Below are 19,817 nucleotides of genomic sequence, written 5' to 3' on the forward strand. Positions count from 1 at the left end.
AAAAAGACAGTAGGGGCAGTTCCACGGTGGGCAAGTATAATCAATGTATGGCCAAACACCGCGTAACACTAGCAAGCCTAGGAGATATGGACTAAATTAAGCTTTGAAAGCAAAATTAGGGCTCGAGAACTTTCGAAAACCACTGCTGAAAATACACTTTAAATACAGATTCTGTAATCAGACATTAAGCTTCATATATAATCAAAACATGAGCCAAACTCCTTAAAGTAGAGTCGAGTTGATCTTTTATTTAAAAAAAAAAAAAAAAAAAAAAAAAAGCTGCAACATTTTTAGTTCTAAAATTATCAATTGCCAAAAAGGTTTTCACACAATAACCAAAAATCTACAAATCTCTTTACAACAAACCATTTTTTTTTTTAAAGGGAAAATGTTAAAAGATTAGCTTAACTTTCATACAAAATGATAAAAAGTAAAAAACCAAAGTACAAAACTGCATCGCCTATATCCATGCATCAGGCCTAATAATGAAACGGTCAGTTCTGAAAATCAGCCACCTACATCGAAGTCAAATTCCTCTTTCACTGATGTCCACACGTGTATAAAAAGAGAACGAGTTATGTACATGATGTGAAAGAGGGGGAAAAAACTACAAATGACCCAAAGCTGGCAAGAGCAGGGAGGTCGATTGGGTCACGGGTTGGACGAGATCATTTGTTTCCTCAAACCACTAGAAATCCAAGGCCGGTTCAGATACGGCCAGCTCTGTGTGTCTGCATAGCTCTGTAGTCACAGCACGAACCAGGCACAGTTATGACATTTGGCACACATTCATGTTTTTGCATTTCATGTAAAGGTCACATTTGATTGACAGACGTACATACCAAACAACAAAACCATGACTGTGTTTCGAAGAAAACCACGCTGTATGGACAATGAGTTTGCTGGTGTACAGAACAATGTAAACGAATGATATAAAAGGCCCCTCGATTATTTAGGATAAAGAATAAAGTACTGCAAACGTGACGCATACGACATTTTAAAAACATTCACAACAGATACAGAGCTCAAGGCCGAGTAGAGTTACAAACATGCTTCTCATGTGCTTTTGATCCACAATCATAAAATATTAAAGCACTTGATTGCTCTGCGTTGATCAGCTACAATCTTATAGTGTTTCTATCACTTCTCATGGGTTTTGAAGCATAAACGTGGGTGTAGAGTTGATAAGGGCAGCCATATTATGGTACCTGGAATTGCTGGAGAATGGTCTGGATTGTGCATCTCGCAGAGACCGTTTTGTGGAACTGTATTTGATCATGACACACATCATTATTCACAGCTGAAATGCGTAAGAGTTAGTCAGCCTAGAGTCATCCTGACAGTCTCTAGATCCAAGTAGTTCATGTAGTGTTTAAAAAAAAGACATACAAACAGTCGTGTAAAAGTGATATCTAAAAGAAAAACGAGTGGTTCTGTCCCTCTGTCCTGTTGTACTGCCCTTGTCTCAGTCTCACTTTCCTCTTACACAGAGGTTTCTGACTGAAGTCGCATCACAAACTTGTGGCTCTTGGGGTCGATAAACTCCTCTCCTAGGTTGAGGAAGGGGAGGGGCGTCACTGTGACGACCAGGGCAAAATCGAGGCGGCGCAGGGAGAACACCAGTCCCTGACGCAGTGCTGACGTCACAGGTTCCTCGCTCACCAGAGTCCACTGCCGCCCCCTGCCGTTCTCACGCTGGTACTGCATGGTGGGTCCCGGGGTCAGGTACCGCTCCAGAAAAGCCTGATGGACAGACAGAGAGATTAAAGATCAGTGGAACAAGAATATCACCAATCAAAATGCACGTTTATTCGCATGCTATACTTCATCTAAATGTACTTTAAACAGCATTTAGTAAATTCTTTATAGTGGAATACTTTTAAAATTGTTTTTAAAAATTAATTTCCCACACCACATTTAAAATAAACTAGTGATGGAAAAAGCTGAATAAAAAAAAAAAAAAAAATGGTGAAAACACTGACCATATTATACATATATTGTACATTCATATGTTAAAAACAGGACAGCGAATCCATTGACTACCCATAGACACAAGTATATTTAAAAAAAAAAAAAAAAAAAATTATATATATATATATATATATATATATATATATGACTACAAGAAATTAATTTAATTAGGAAAAGGACTATTTGTCTACGCAAGTACAATAGTTTGTGCACTATGCAGAAATAAGGCAAAACACTTTTATTAAAATAATAAATAGCTGATTCCTGTTGGTCGGAGCTATATAAATACCGGCTTGATAAATTATTTGGTGACTGAAAAATATGTCAATTACTGAGCCCCTCCACCACGCCCATTCATTCATTATAAAGATGTGTGTGTCGAGGTTAATTCAAGAATATTATTACCCTGTTGCCAAAAATATTTCAAATATCAAAAATCCTGTCATAGGTCTACATCTGCTGTGTATTGACATTACACTGATGAAGTTTGAAGCAAATCAGGTAAAAATAAGAGGGTGATCCAAAGCACAAAAAGTGATTTACTCACTCACAATAGTCCTCAAGTCTATCGTGAAGTTTCTAGGTGTATATGTTTCCTTTTTCTCGCCATAAATTCTTGCCTCACCACGGCCAAACCGTTCGAGATGCTGGCAATTTTTCATCAAGTTCTTTCAGACAAACAGGAGGAGTATATCAAATCAGAGATATATCTGAAAAATATCCTTAGTCCTCCAAGGTTTATAATGGTTGTGAATGGGAACCCAAATTTAAAAAAAAAAAAAAAAAAAAAAAAAAATGAATCCATACAACTCCAGGGGCTGTTTGGCCTCGAGGCCTTTTGAAGGGAAGGGATGCGTTTTTGTAAGCAAAATATCCATATTTAAAACTTTATAAATTGCGACCGTACACATACTGCACAAGTCGACTTGCGCCAAATGAGTAATCCTCTGACGCGATGTATGACGCAGGATGTAAGAGTATCATAAGCTTAGACGTCTCTTGCAGTCCAAACAAATGAGCTTGAGTTTGTTGCCCAGCACTCTCTTCTCTTATATCGAAATCCTCTGACATTTCCCTTTAAAATTTCTCATTTTAGACTTCTAATTCATAACCGGTGTTTTGTTTTGCTCTGTCCTCTGCGTTCGTCATTGCGTGGGGTCAAAGGTTGCTCTTCCGGCCAAATCAATGAGTGCAGTATGCATACGGTCTTTCGCTGGAAGCTCATTATTTGAATTTATAAAGTTTTAAATATGAATATTTTTCTCACAAAAATGCATCCCTTCGCTTCAAAAGGCCTTTATTAACCCCCTGGAGCCATATGGATTCATTGTTTTTATGGATGGATGCATTTTTTTTTTTATTTGGGTTCCCATTCACAACCATTATAAACCTTGGAGGACTAAGGATATTTTTAAAATATATCTCTGATTGTGTTTGTCTGAAAGAAGATAGTCATATACACCTAGGATGGCTTGAGGGTGCGTAAATCATGGGATAATTTTCATTTTTGGGTGAACTGTCCCTTTAAATTCAATCAAGATGATTAGTTTAAAAAAAATTAATTTGATTAAAAACATTTTTATTTTAATATTTTATATTTTCTTTAAATTTATTTTCAAAATTTTAAAATCATTTTACAGTGTTTTTGATAAAAACCCTTAAAACTGAATCTGTTGAAAATACTTTTTGACAAGGTTAATCAAATAAATCCATTTCCTACGCAATGCTGAACAATATATTAAAATTTAAAATAGTATTTTCTTTTTTTTTTTTTTCAGTATTATACTGCATACATAATTATCAGCTATTTCTCATTTTAATCCAATTTTGTGCAAAAATGTAGTTTAAATTAAAACTAAAATGAGTCAAGAAAAACATAGAGAAAATCATATTAATGTTACTTTCCGTTTCATTCTGCTTATATGTTGCAAATACTTGGGAAATGTAATAAGTTGTCTGGGTATTGCATGCATCCTCACTGCACATCATGCAGAAACAGTGAGTTATAGTGCAGTTGCAGTAAGGAAGTATCCAAGTAGCAGAAAGGTGTATTTGCTATGTTTAATCACCTTGGGCGTCATGTTGTGAGTGATGCAGAACTGCAGGTGAGCGATGATGCTCTCCATGCTGTGGTAGGGCTGCTGGCGCGTCGTACGCAGGTACTTTTGCATGGCTCGTGCCATTGGGGCGAAGATGGCCTGGGCCGCCTCTCGAGGGTCCATCACCTCACGGGGGTGCTTGGGCGACGTTGCGGCCTCATCGTCCTGAAGTCTTTTGATATGAGTGAACGCTTCCTCTACTGCCACCACCAGTCTGGGAGGAGAAAACGCAACTATGAGCAAATGTTCTCCACAGACAAAAGATTCAATTTAAGAGTCAGGAACCTCAGAATAGCATGCCGTTACATGAAGGAACGTATTTTTCTTTGTTATGTGAGATTCACTCAGATATTTGTGACTTTATCAAGAACTACGTCTTTTGAAGTGTTTTCCAGGACTCTGACCTGGCCTTGCGCTTTCGGATCCTTCGGTCCATCTCTGCCTCCTCATAGTAGTATTCGTTATGAGAGTTGTCTCTTCTGCGGGCGGCGGCAGCAATCATCGCACGAGACTGACCGGTCGAGTTATTGGTGCTGTTCTCTGGGTAGGAAAAACGAGTCAGAATCAATGGAAATACAAACGCAAATTAAATTTAGCACTTGATTGTTTCATCGACTTAGGGTGCGTTCACACTTGTAGTTCGGTTCGTTTGGTTCATTTGGTCCGGACCAAAGAAGAAAAAAAAAAACATTTAGTCCTGGTCCGATTAGCGTTCAGACTGGCATTTTTATCACCGAACCAAAAGATACCGAACCTTAAGGCATAGGGATACATTCACAACGTGATTGGTCGGATTTTATGACGTATTGCCTATTTTGAGACGGAACTTACTGAACATCCAAAACAATGCTGTGTGCTGAGGTAAATGCGCTCGTTGTGTGTGCGTAGCGGTGCGTAGCCTGCATGTGATGGTATTTTGGCCAGCTGGGAACTCGTGAAGAGCTTATAAAATGTGTAAGTAGTCAAAACAGCGGCGGGAATCCATCCTTCACACACACAAACAATCTGCTGCGTGAAGACATGCGTCTGATGCCTGTGATGGGCAAACTCGCGACTATGTCAAGAAAAACTGACATGCGTGAGGATTCTGTCCTTTTTAGGGTCTCGTCTTCCTGTTTTTGGTCCGTTTACATGTTTTTGGTCCATGTTGCGTTCATTTATCATTCGAACCAATGTTCCCTCTAATTTTTTTTCTCGCTGAGCAAAACTTTTCTCTGTTGAGCGCACATTTTGGCCACCTGAGCAAAAACATACTTTATATCAGACCTGTACAATGAACGTAAACACACACAAAACAATGGTTTTATCATGCAACTGTAACATTTAACTTTAATGTGCCGTTTCTATTTTATTTGACCCTTGATGTAACTTAGTGATTTATTAAATAATATGTTTGAAAACAAGCAGTTCAGTCACTAAATTAAGCACATTTTAGGTTACTTGAGATTTTTTCACATTGCTGTATTAACTGTACCAGTCTTTACCAAGAAATTCTATTAAAAAATAATTTCTGTCCTCCTGCAGGACAGTTCAATTCTTTATAATAATATAATATGAGCAGTTACAATGATGGTTTGGGACAACCATAATGTGTTTTTGTACAGTCAATTATTAGCAACAGACGGTGTTAAACCATCAAAATTACATGTTTATTGCTTATGAATTTCCCAGATTTTATATACAGGAGGTTAAGATTTTTCGTGACAAGGAGCCCTAAACAATCCCCTTGTGAGATCAATTTTTTATTAGGCTTACATTATAATATAATAAATATAATATAATATTTAAGTATTTAAACTGATATACAGTATTATATCAGTTTAAATGCTTCCATTTGTTTTCATATATTATATAGTGAAAACAAACTGAAGCATTTAAACTGATAGCTAAATATTTTTAAGAAAAGTGAACGTTAACTCGTTTATAGTTATCTAAACATCCCTGAAACCCACACCACCACCACATACAATAATCTGTTTAAACTGAGGTATATCACTGATGTATTTTGAGTTTGCAAGCTACACCTGTGGTGGGTGTGTGATTGTAAATGTCTCAGAGTTTTGTTAGCATTCTGTGCCCATCATCCGTTATTTCCACCACTTTTCATTAAAACATGACATTTTATTTCACATTTCTTTTCATTTAGCATTGCCTCTCGTATTGATGCATTTAGTCCGCAAACATGACAGTATTCTTACCGCGACTGATTTGGCTCAGGGTCAGCCAGCTCACACGCGCTCAATCGTTCTCTTTCTATGAAACCTGTAAACCGCATTCACCGGTTCCAACTCTATAGCGACAATAACTCTATAGCGGTTGTCCAGAGCACTGCAATTATTTCTCATTTAAACTACTACAATCATTTTCATGTCTGTTCTCTGTGCGGCAATTATTTCTTCTGCGCGGCCGCGGCTTCAGAAGTGCGCGGCCGCGCACGCGCGCAGCTTAGAGGGAACATTGATTCGAACCGCACCAGAGTTCGTTTGGAAGCGGACCGAGACCCATCTTTTCAGCGGTCTCGGTCCGCTTGTTTGGGTGCGCACCAGGGTTCGGATGGCAGCGTTCACATATGTTCAAATGAACCGCACTAACCGAGCAATCGCACCAGGGTTCGTTTTAATCGAACCAAACATGACAAGTGTGAACGCACCCTAAAAGTGGATTTGTGAAACAGACACTTTGGGAAGTAAAACAAAGGAAAAATGCCAGGATGAGAAAAATGCACACAAAATGGAGAAAAACTATTACAAAGGTGTTGTGTACCTTCTCCCAGGGAGTACACTTTAAATCCAGACATCTTTTTAGACAGGATGGACTTGGGTAGATTGAGTAAAGCAGGGTTGTACACTGGGAAATCGGTGTAGTAGTGATCCAGGACCCACACCGCTGCTCGCTGGATACTGAGAACAAACACACACACCCTTTACAACATGTTTCTTCACATTATTACTGCTATATTCTAGGGCTATATGATTAATTGGAATAAAACCAATACTGCGATATGGCTTAGTGTGATTATCAAACCACAAAGACTATGAATTAAATAAATGTGTCCATCTCTGTATCTGCTCTGAGTATGTGTCGCTTTAACATTTGGGAAAACGTGTCAACCACACGTTACATCAACAAAAGAGAAGCCTTAAGTGCTCCCTAAAGCTTTCCGGCAAAATATAATGATTTGCCATTTGAAAGTGAAAAAATTAAGACAGCCAGATATATTAGTATTGTAATTTTACTGTTTAATGGTAAAATTAAATTTAGAATGAAATATTAAAGAATTTCACTATTGTTATTATTATTATTATTATTATTATTATTATTATTATTATTATAATATAGTCATATTGATATATAAATCATAACTTTTTGGTTAAATTATGAAGTCCTACAAACTAGCACAGCAGACCTGGAGCTTTTTTTTTTTTTTTTTTTTTTTTTTTTAAACATCGCATTTTAAATAGCTGTCGAAATTTTTATCTAAATATAATTTAAGCCCTTTGCAATGAGCTACAACAGTAATCCTTCCCCTTAACCTGTTAATGTAGTTGTGAGCTGTACTCAGTTAGCGCTCTCACCTGAGGTGTCCCACGTTGTAGAAGCGACTGGCTCCGTCAGTGGTGCGAACCACTTTGAGGCAGAAGGCCGGCCTGAGGTGCCTCACCTCCAGGAGCACGAGCGCCAAATACTGAATGAACAGCAGTGCATCCACCAGCGAGACTGGCGTATCCCACGATGCCCCTGTAGTCGCGCTCTCTGGGCTCCAGCACCCTCACGCCGTAGAACAGCCAGTAGGATGCCACGAAGAGGAAGACCAGCGCCATCAGGAGGCAGCGAAAGACGAAGAAGCGTGGGAGCGTGGCACGCGGAGGGCGGAAGAACAGAGCCCAGGACGAGATGAGGAGGACGAGGAGCTTGAAGGCCAGAGAGACATAAAGGCCTTCGCACGGCGTGCCGCAGGGCTCCAGAGAGTCTCGCCACAGTAGCTGAGGGAGCAGGAGGAAGGCCAGAGGCGTCAGGAGGGCAAAAAGGCCCAAAATGCCGCTCAGGACGGGCCCAGCAAAACGACGGCACTCCAGGGGTGAGGAGTCCTCGAGCTCTTTAGATGCCCGCGTGAGGTCCTCATTAGAGACGCTGTGTTCGGACGTCCCGGTCACAACGGTGGTGGTCTCGCCCCAGTTATCATCCTGACAGGAAATCAAGAGAGAGTCTGTGAGTGACAATAAGACACTGAGAGGAGCAGGAACATCTTAAATATGAGTCTGTTACTTTTGTTTCAGAAGACTTGGAATAGAGCATTAAGTTTAGTTTAAGTCCTAAAATTACTAAAACTAACATAAAAAATAAAGCTAAAACAAATACTAGTAGTACTACTACTACTATAATAATAATAATAAAAAGAAGAAGAAGAAGAAGAAGAGCACATAAAATCACTAAAAATTAAAAGTCAAAGCTGAAAATAAAATACAAGAGCTAATTCAAAATATTAATTAATACTTGAATAGTATATAAATACAAAGATAAATAACACTAGTGACATGGACTGATGTTATGGTAGTTTATTGCACTTGCTACAAAATGACAAAAATGCTGTATAAAAATAAATATTAGCAAATTAAATAAAAATAAATAATAAATGAGAGCAGACATTAACATGTTAGAAAAAAAATGTAAACTCTATGGCTTGCCAAATCGAAACAAAGTTTTTAAATTTAGATTGGATGTGTCCTGATTTTTTTTTCCATTAATCTCAATGGTGATTCTCATTCCTGTAACTTTCCAAACAGTTTTTTCCCCCAGGTTTTGTATGTACTGACCCGGTCATCTCCGCGTGTGGACTCGGCATCCAGCAGTGGTTCTCCAGGTGCCTGGATGGTGACAGACTTGTCTCCTCGGCTGCTGCTGTCTCTGCTTTTAGAGCGATGTCTGTCTCTCCTGTCCCTAAACACCATGGGAAAGAAAAAAAAAAAAAAAGTTAGAGTTATAAAGTTGCATAATACAGCACTGTCCTTCACAATTAGCACAAAAAAAAAGAAAGAAAGAAAAAAAAAGTATTATAAAAATAATTATTGCTTTATTGTAGTCATTTTTGCTTTTTAAAATCATCAAAATTTTACATTTTATTTTAACATTTAAATTTCATAATGCATGTCATCATTTTCAATAATCACAAAAAAAAAAAAAAAAAAAAAAAAAAAAAGGCTAATTGCGAGTTTTTTCTTGCAATTGCAAGTTTATGGCCTGGTTTCACAGACAGGGCTTGGATTAAGTCAGGATTAGCCCTTAGTTTAATTAGGACATTAACTTTTAGAAATGTGCCTAAAGCCAGATGCACACTGTGCTATTTATAATAGTCCTTTACGATTGTTGCTTGTTAGACTGTAAAAACAGACGTGCGCATGAAAACTTGTCCGGAGATTTACATCAACCCATACACGTTCGGTGACTGTGAGCTGCATTACACAAGGGACTGAAATGGTGGCTAACAAAGAAATCTCTGCCATTAATTTTAATCATGGCTTGTCTTGAAAAACGAAGACAATTTGACGTTTGTCGTAGGAGAAGTCACACTGCAGGACTGTGTGCCAAATCTTCTGACACTGCCAGAATTTCATCAGAGGAAAATTTGATAGCAACGGTCATTAATCGGCTGTCTGTGAACATGTCAATCTAGCGATCAAAGACTAGAGATTTTAGCCTAGGATTACAGGAATCTTTTAGGATTCTCAAAATTTGTCTCAGACGACCAAATCATGGCCAAAATCGCACAGTGTGCACCCGGCTTTAGAAAAAAAAAAAAGAAAAAAAAAAAAAAAAAAAAAAATACTGGTGTGCATCTTGAAACAAAACAATGGCACTGACATATTTTAAGATCTGACAGTGCAAGTTGCTTTCAGTTAAGCTCAAATATACATTTTAGTCTAGGACTAGCTTAAGCCTTGTCTGTGAAACCAGGATCATATCTTGCAATATGTACTTCATTTCTCGCAATAACGAGTTTACTGGTTACATCTCGCAATTCTGATTTTTTTTTGGGGGGGGGGGGGGGGGGGGGGATTACGAGTTATAAACTTGCAATTGCGAGTTATAAAGTCCTAATCTGAGAAAAAAAAAGTCAGAACTTTGAGAAAATGTCACAATTATCTTTTACATTTTTTTATTTTGTGGCAAAAACAAACTTCCATAAAAACTAAAACTAGCCTATGTAAAAAACAAAAACAAAACTCAAGCTTACTGAAGTAAACAGTAAGCAAACAATAAAATAAAAAGTAAACAATAAAAGTAAGTAAACAATAAAATAAAAAAGAAACCAATTACAAGCAATAGGACAATCTACAATAAAACAAAGAATTTGAACTAACTGAAAAACTTCAAGCACTAGAAATAAAAAAAAAAACACTAGCTCAAATAAACTGTATAAAGTAGCTAATTATCAAATGTATAGAAAAAGTGGCTTCATGTCTGAGCAATTTGTTATTCAGTATATAATAAATAATTGTAGCAAAAGTATTATGAAGCAGTGAGAAATAATTATTACAAAGGTCAGATGCATTTGAGTCTCTGAGAAAGTCTTGTGGCCCACTGAGCAGTTTTTGCAAATTTCCATCAAACAAAAGATGGCTGTGAAAGACCAAGGGAGATATCAAAACCATTATTGAAGTCCCCCGTAGTCAATTTTATCCCTTAAAACTCATCTTTGATCACCAAAATTACATATTTAAAAATTTTCCTGTGAAAAAAAATTCTTAATGCCTTAAAATAGCTTTGAATGTAAACTCTAAACTTTTGCCTCATTTAATATACACTGGATATATGAATATGATAATTAGCCCCGCCTCCACTCACTCACACAAGCTCAGATGAGATCTACTCGGTCAACTTACTGAGGTAAATGCTGCACAATGGTATCGCTCTTTACAATGTCAGGACACATAATAGAAATTAATATGATTAGCATTTTGCTTGACTATGTTATCAAACAGCTAATAATGTGTTGCTAATGTTACACAAACCATGTTCACATTCACGAGTCAGACAGCTGCCTTCTAACAATCAGTACCCTTAGAAACACTTTGAACAACTCAGAACATCAATGGAGAAGGGCATATAGTTCATCATAACATTGTAATATGCGTCATACCGGCTCTATATTGTTAAATCTACATGATTTTACATATCAACAGAAAAATATAGGGCTGCACGATTAATCGCATGCTATTCTCACGCGCATTTCGTCAGTAAAGCCGGTTCCCTGAATACCGCAAAATCGCCATCACCTGTTTTTAAACGGAGCGCCTTTTAATAGACGGAGCCGTAGTTCACGGACAAGCCACGCAATATCGCGTTCATTATCGCAGGCGATTCATCTGCGATATGAACGCGATATTGCGTGGCTTTTCAGTGACCTACGGCTCTGTCTATTAAATGCCGCTTCATTTGAAAGCAGGTGATGGCGATTTAGCGGTAATCAGGGAACCGGCTTTACTGACGAAATGCGCGTGAGAATAGCATGCGATTAATCGTGCAGCCCTAGAAAAATATACCGGGATAACCTTCTTTTGAGACTCCCTTGGGCGGTCAGTTAATGCTAAAGCCTGCCGGCACGTTGACGTGATTGGTTACAAGGTAGTTTGTGACGTCAGAAACACCAGTGATTTCAAACCGTGGGTTTGAGACTGTCTTTGGTTTACTCCAGTTTTATAGAGAAAATATTCAGCAATGGTGTTGACTTATGAATTTGCACATGGTTTGTCTTAAAGCATGTTTAAAATCACCAGATAGACATATGAACAACATTAAAAACTTGATTTTCACCACAGGGGGACTTTAAGAGGTGTGACTGTGAAATAAATGTGTTACTTGGAGGCATCTTGCCTTTGAGAAAGAGTTGAATTGTACTTAGAAAATGTTAAATTAAAGATAATTTAGGCATTTTGCCTCTGAGAAAGGGTTGATTATCAACTGGCAGGATTCCACAATCAGAGAGAAAGGCAACAGATAAGAAAATCTTATAGCCACCCTGGCCAGAGACAAATTCAGATGTCCTGCAGGCATCTTGGCTTTGTTGCTTTGTCCAATAAAGTCTTATTTTGGCTTCTGGAACTCAGCCTCTTGAGCTTCATTGGCAAGAAAGGGAAGACTTTTCTCCACAACAATGTGCGAGCGTCTCTCAGACAGCGCTCAGAAACAGTCAGTGTGCACATATAGCAAAATGAGTTCCTTTTCACTGCTTATTGTGTTTCAACTATTTAAAATCACTTGTTTTTAAACTGCAATGCTAAAAAAAAAACGCATGCAAACGATAAGCTTTAGTGACCGCACCGCACAGCACAGCAACGTCACAAGTGTAACTGCGATAGAGATGATAGTCTCCGGTATATCGCCCACCCCTATTTGATGTACATTTGAAATGAATATGGGATTTGCATGTACCTGTGCTTGCGAGAGCTGCGTGAATGGGAAGACTTGTAGGAATATCCCGAGTACTGCGACTCGTTGTCCATGTCTGGGGCTGGTGGGCGGGGTTTGTGGGCCCCAGCTCCGCCCCTGGAGCGTTCTGTGGTTCCGCCCAGCTGAGTCTTGCGCTCCGAGATGGATTTGGACGACAGAGTCAATGGCAACTTCAGCAGTTCCACCTTACTCCTGAGAGAATCTATCTTGGAGGCTGACGGAAAGGAGAGGACAGACCTGCGAGGAAAACGGTAACAGATTACCATAAATTAACAATAAATGATTAACATACATCGCAACAGCTTGCATTGACCAAATTTTAATATGATTTTAATACTTAAGTTACAAAAAGCCAAAGTTTTGAGTTTACGCATTTTGTGTTGTGCATTTTGTGTTATTACATAAAAAAACAAAACAAAACAAGAATAAGAAAACATCCACATAATCTACAATAGAAGCACATTTACAGAATAAATCTCTCAATGCACAACAACAAAAAAAAAAACTCAGACTCAGAGGATTTGATTGGATAACTGGACTAACCAGTGGACCAATCCCATCACACAGCATCTCAAATGTTGTTTTGGTCTTTCTGAAATGCCTGAATCAAAGTCTGTCATCAAAATTATTTGATTTGATTCCTTCCCAGAAGCGTCTCACACAATTGCATTCCCAAACACCAAGAAGCGTTTATTGCATTTCATCTGCCGCTCTCAGGTGCAAGTCTTTTAAGAAGTAGGAAAAAAAGAGCCACAGTTTCTTCCCCAATTGGAGAATCTTCCATTTTTATGACAGATATTTTGTGCCAACTTCCCAGAAAGTGATGGTATTAAACAGTTAGTTGACAATTTACTGCCAAAACAATGAAGCACCTCAATTATATTTGTATTTTGGTTTCTAAAAGACTCAAGTTATACGTAAAACATGTAAATCATGATCGGCAAAGAGGAAACACTCTTACAAATATAATCTAAATTGATTTTACACACTTATATATTTTTTTAGTAAGTTATCGTATATTTTCATCAATGTCACAAAGCCCTAATTTACATATATTTAAATCCAAAACCCCACATTTGACCTTTATGTAAAAACACTTGGCCTCATTTGTCAAACAAGGGATGTGGAAATTGTTCTTAAATCATTCTCACCAAAATTGTCTCGTTCAATTAAACGCAACAATTTAAGCAACAACGATTTTACACAGAAATTCGTTCTGCTCATGTCATGAATAAAGCCCATTGTACTCAAACATCTCAGAGGAATATATATATACACACATATATATAATAGCATTCCTAATCATTTCAAAATGACTTCAAGTATGTTACTGAGATAAACAGGTGACATTAAAACACTCTGTAATGCTTTAAGAACAACAAAAACACTTTGTAACTAAGCTCCGCCAAGCGTCCTGCACAAGGAGCTCAGCATCACCATAAAAACCCCATTACTCAATAACACACACACACACATTCCCCAGCCATCGCCTGTCATCTCCACAGCAACTGAGCTTGGCTGTTACTATGGGAATGAATGTGGGGGTATGTGTGATGGGTCAGAAGAGGGGTGAAGGGCTCCGTTTCTATAGCCGCCTGACCTTTACACATACACCCATATATGAAAGTATGAAATTTAAACCAGTATTAGGAAATAACAGTCTATTTTTGCATGGTTGCAACAAACGAGTCAATGTGTTTTGCTCGTTCTAAAGTAACAGGCTCAATTCGATTATCTAAATAAGAGCCGGCACTGTGGCATCTATTTTCGCTCTTCTCGCTCACATTTCTGTCTCCTAACAAGACTCATGTGAGACAGAACGAGACAGACAGCGTTTCTTCAAGCACAAACACACATGCTGAGTGTGTGTGGGCCGTCAGGAGTTGTTTACAGAGCTGATAAGACACCATTTGTCCAGGACGGATTCAGAACATGTGTCACCCATCAGTCTGAGGAGGGACGCTGCTCTTCTTTAGACCACAGTCCTTCAGAACCAAACTGTGAATCAAGTAGATTTGGGAATTGGAAACTGAAACTAACTGCTTGTATTCCAAAAGCGAATTAATACCAAATATTCACACACAACATATCAGTTCTTGCATTGCTAACAGAAATCAAACTAATCTTTTTTTTGTTTTTCGAATTCAGTTAATGACGGTAAATATTGGTTAATGCAACAAGCCAATCATTGGCAAGTTAATTTACAGTATAAAGCGCATTTCTCACACACCAGTAATTTAATTTAAATTTAAGCTTGGTGTTGTATTATTAAATGTTGTTTACAAGGAAAACCACTATAATGTACGTTTATTTTATACTTGTATTTCTCATTTTCGTTCTGTAGCCTATATTGAATTTAAAGTATTTTTTGTTTGTTTTGTGGAGTGAGGGGAACTAAAATAAAATACTAATAAGACTTATCTGCGTTTCTTTTTTCTCTCAATAATGCAAATTTGACCCAGTACGACTTGTATTCAGATGCAACTTTTTTCCTATAAAGGCCCGGTTTCAGACAGGGCTTAGACTAAGCCAGGATTAGGTCTTAGTTCAATTAGGATATTTAAGTGTCTTTTATAAATGTACACTTTACTGGTGTTCATCTTGAGACAAAACAATGACACTGACATATTTTAAGATGTGTCAGTACAAGTTGCTTTCAGTTAAAACAACTCAAACATGCATTTTAATCTAGGACTAGCTTAAGCCTTGTCTGTGAAACCAGGGGAAAACACGGTAATTACTTGCCTGGCTTAAAAGTACTGAAAGAATAGGGGTGTAACGATACCCTCATGTCACGATTCGATACATATCATGCTACTAAACTCACGATATGATATTATTGCGATACTCCAAGAAATATGGTAAAAGGTTAACAAAAAACATACTGTTGATTAAAACGCTAAATTTAGTATTACACTGGGGGCTTTGACTTGGTGCTGGTAACCCAGTGCACACCAGAATAAAAATATCCATGATTCTGAAGCTGAAAATACAGAATTATTTTAAAAGAATAAGCCACTCCGTCACTGACTAGATATATTTTAAATAATGCAGGCCACTTTTTACTGGTGCCATAAGACATAAGCATTTTCAGGACCCACAAATATTCGCCCATTGAATTATTATACATTATATTCAACATTATATATAGTAGTTCAATGTAGTACTCACACTAACAGTCTGTAAACTTGATTTATTTCCCTTCACACAGTAATTTTCATTTTGGGTGAACTATAGCCTGCACAATACATATTGTCACTATCCACCAGACATATTGTTGCATTTTTGTATTGCGATATATTGTGACACCCCTATGAAATAATGGTTCATGAAATCATAAAAGTGGAATTGTGAATCAAACCATTAAATTCCTTAAGATTCCCACTATTAGACATTAACATACTTTTAGTCTTAAGTTGTGGTCACATTTACGTCATTCAGCAAATTTTTCACTGGCAAAATCGTCATTTCAATCGGAAACCACACAAATGGGAATTTTCGTGTGAGGGCAAAAGATCCCCTTGCAGATTTCGCAACGGTTCAAGTTGGTCGAGCGGATTCACCATATTAACCAACCAAAAAAGCTGCTTGGTTCAAGAGTGAATTTTGTGCAAGCTGTGCTTCATATATCCCTACACTATTGACTATAGACAATGGAGCATTTTTTTTTTTCCTCATTTAATTTCGCTAATGTGACCACACCTGGGACACAGCTGCAAACACTTTCGTGTTTATGTGGGAAATGCTCGTAAACACTTCAGCTACAGGTGTGATGAGTAAAAGAATCTGAAACAAACAAAACAAACAAAAAAAACTTATTGGCTGTATAAATAAATGTAGAAATGTTGGCTCAACTTGGCTGATATTAAGTAATATTTTAATGTCATGACCAATAGCCTAACTAAAAGGATTGACAATATAGTGAATATAGAAGAGAAAATGGACATCACAACAATATAATATACAAAAGTAAAGATTGATACCGGATAATGATTAAACTAAATAAAAACTAAATCTGCACAGCTACATGAGACTACATTAAAATAAGTAGACAGACCTCAAGACCAAGTCTATGATACCAACATAAGGGTCCACATCCTACAACATAACAACTGAATATAAATCCAGGACAGCATGACTAGGTTTTGCACCAAGTTCATCTGGTATTCAGTGCGTTCAGCAGCTGCAGTAATGTGTGTGAAGGTTAGGCGTGGCAGTTGTGATTTATGAACGAAGACACCGGTCCCAGGTGTGTATTCTGCCTGGATATACAGTTACCCATTATTCCAGGTCTCATCTGACCTATTTAAAACAACAACACAGTTGAACAAACACACATGCTCAAGTGTCACAAGACACATTACAGGTACTAATTGAAGCCTAAAATAAAAAAATCAACTACACTGCACTTTAGTTTATGAAGGTTCAAAAACATATTGTAAGGTCAAAATGTTTTAAATGTGCGTCTATTGAGTGTTTCAATCGCGTTCTCGGGTTACAATCTCCTAGGAGACGGCACAGGAGACATCTGAGCTCATTGAACCGGACGGGCCTCAAAGCCTCGGACTGGCGGCGTCAATCACCGCCGCGTGATATGCGCGACACCTACGCCGCCCGTGCCTACGAGAGTCCGAGGCTTTCGGGCCTTCACGCAACCGCACTCGACGTGATACAGTAACCTCAATACTACGTGAACGAACAAAATGAAGAAAAAATATCGTTTTTTTTACGTTCTGCATGCAAGTAGAAAAGGTTTACATAACAAAAAATTAAAAAAAGAGTATCTAATACGACCATTACTCAGTGAGGTCTTGCTGTGCTTGAGAGCGAAATAAAAAACAATGACAAATCACTTTTAAAACGTGCATGGAATGAAAAATACGAGTTTGAATTAAATTTATGCAAGTATAATGTTGAAATCACCAAGCTCAGATGCAAAAAGGTATGCATTTAGAGTTCAGTTTCGAGGAAAGCGCAGACAATTAAAAATAAACTAAATATTTCTCAAAGTTACATTTATGGATATTTTTATATCACTTTTACATTACTTGCATTGTCTTAAAATCAAATGTAACAGCATCGAGTGAATAAGTATCACTAGCGATGCTCGATTGGCCAACGAATCGTTCTTTTAAACCGGATCCTTTTAAATCAATCAGTCGAAATGATTCGCTCCATATCAGTAAATAGCTCGACTGTGAGGCGGGTGACATGTTGGATTCATAGACACGAAAGCATGTCAAAACAACAAATAAAAAGAGTTAAATGGAAGTTTAAAAAAGACAATGCTTCTGGGAGGGAATTCTAACGATGACTCAAACGAAGCGGTTTATGAAGCGAATCGATTCGCTAAAATGAATCATAACGCTAAATATCACTACATCGAGATAAGACTAAACAGAAAAACCAACACTTTCTTTCAGTTTAAAACTATTAATTGTTCTTACAAAAAGATTCAAAACATACATCGTCTTGGGCTATAATTGGGCGTACCTTTTCTTCCGATCGTGCGCTTTTGTGGATCTCTGAACACAAAGAAGAGTCCGAAAGAAGCTCTGAAACAAACCTTCATTCAAATGCCCAGTTTACAGAAAACAACGAAAGCGAATCTTGAGGTTCCTTTCCAGTGTATTTAATTGCAAAGTCCACGATAGATTCACGGCCAAGTGTTTTACTTTAAATGTATCATGCAACACCAGACTGAATATAATAGACTGTCCGGGTAGGAAACCATCCAAATTAGACATTAATGAGAAACTGTTTCAAAAACGGAAGTATGATACTCTCTGCATCCCCAATAAGATACATGCAGCAACCACTTTCACTCGTGTCTTTGTACCTCTTCTCACCAGAACAATAATCCACACGATACAAAAAAGAAAACCAAATCCTCTTTTCTTGATAAACTCACAGTTTGCAGATGAGTAAAATCCTCTTCTTGTTGTTTAAGAGCTCCGGATAAATGAAGGTGATATGTTCTCTGGCCTGCGGCTCTACTTTGCGTCCGTGTTTTTTTTTTTTTTTTTTTTCTTCACAGAAACTCACATATTTCCGTCTCCATTCAAACCTGAGCTGATACACGCCCCGAATGGAAGCCCGACTCGACCCGACCTCCCCCACGTTCCTGCTCCGCCTTCCATCATCACACCCTCCACACAATACACGAGTCATGAGGATGCCATTAGATTAAATAGTTTATATATATATGAAACTGCAGGAATGATGACCTAATTTTTGTTTATTATTTTGTTTTGTTTATTATTATATGTTTATTTGAATCTGCAGGAATGACCTTATATTTAATTATTTATTTTATTAATTTATTCGAAGCTGCAGAGATGACCTAATTTTTGTTACATGTTTGTTTATTTATTTATTTGACACTGCAGGAATGACCTAATGTTTGGAACATGTTTGTTTTGTTTTAATTTGAAACTACATGAATGACCTCATTTTTGAAAGATGTTTGTTTGCTTGTTTGTTTGAAACTGCATTAATGACCTCTTTAAAAAAATTAAAAAAAAAGTTATGACCCAAATGAATGACCCAATTTTTTGAACATGTTTATTTATTTATGTATGTATTGGAAACTGCAGGAAGGATCTAATTTTTAACTATTTTTATTATTTATTTATTTGAGGTTTATTTTTTATTGAATTGAGATTATACCTTTTAATATCTTTCCAATTTGCATATACACATATAGTATATATACCTATACCTACACACACACACACACTATATTGCCAAAAGTTTTGGGATGCCTGCCTTTACATGCACATGAACTTTAATGACATCTCATTATTAATCCGTAGGGTTTAATATAGAGTTGGCACCCTTTGCAGCTATAACAGTCAACTCTTCTGGGAAGGCTTTCCACAAGGTTTAGGAGTGTGTTTATGGGAATTTTTGACCATTCTTCTATAAGCGCATTTGTGAGGTCAGGCAGTGATGTTGGCGAGAAGGCCTGGCTCGCAGTCTCCGCTCTAATTCATCCCAAAGGTGTTCTATTGGTTTGAGGTCAGTCAAGTTCCTTCACACCAAACTCACTCATCCTTGTCTTTATGGACCTTGCTTTGTGCACTGGTGCACAGTCATGTTGGAACAGGAAGCGGCCATCCCCAAACTGTTCCTACAAAGTTGGGATCATGAAATTGTCCAAAATGTCTTGGTATGCTGAAGCATTAAGAGTTCCTTTCACTGGAACTAAGGGTTCAAGCCCAACCCCTGAAAAACAACCCCACACCATAATCCCCCCTCCACCAGACTTTACACTTGGCACAATGCAATCAGGCAAGT

At 37.6% G+C, this 19,817-nt stretch overlaps 1 protein-coding gene across 1 annotated transcript; it reads right to left on the reverse strand.

Moving 5' to 3' along the window:
* Positions 1-261: 261 nt before the first annotated feature.
* On the reverse strand, positions 262-18,350 carry vangl2 (VANGL planar cell polarity protein 2). The gene is given in 9 exon segments (XM_048185383.1): positions 262-1,743; positions 4,041-4,284; positions 4,475-4,610; positions 6,834-6,970; positions 7,646-7,788; positions 7,790-8,254; positions 8,885-9,008; positions 12,501-12,755; positions 18,012-18,350. Coding segments are annotated over 8 exon segments (1,581 nt in total). The 5' UTR covers positions 12,572-12,755; positions 18,012-18,350; the 3' UTR covers positions 262-1,482.
* Between the last annotated feature and the right edge of the window lie 1,467 nt (positions 18,351-19,817).

The sequence above is a fragment of the Megalobrama amblycephala genome, linkage group LG3, assembly GCF_018812025.1.
Source record: "Megalobrama amblycephala isolate DHTTF-2021 linkage group LG3, ASM1881202v1, whole genome shotgun sequence".
In the NCBI taxonomy this organism is placed as follows: domain Eukaryota; kingdom Metazoa; phylum Chordata; class Actinopteri; order Cypriniformes; family Xenocyprididae; genus Megalobrama; species Megalobrama amblycephala.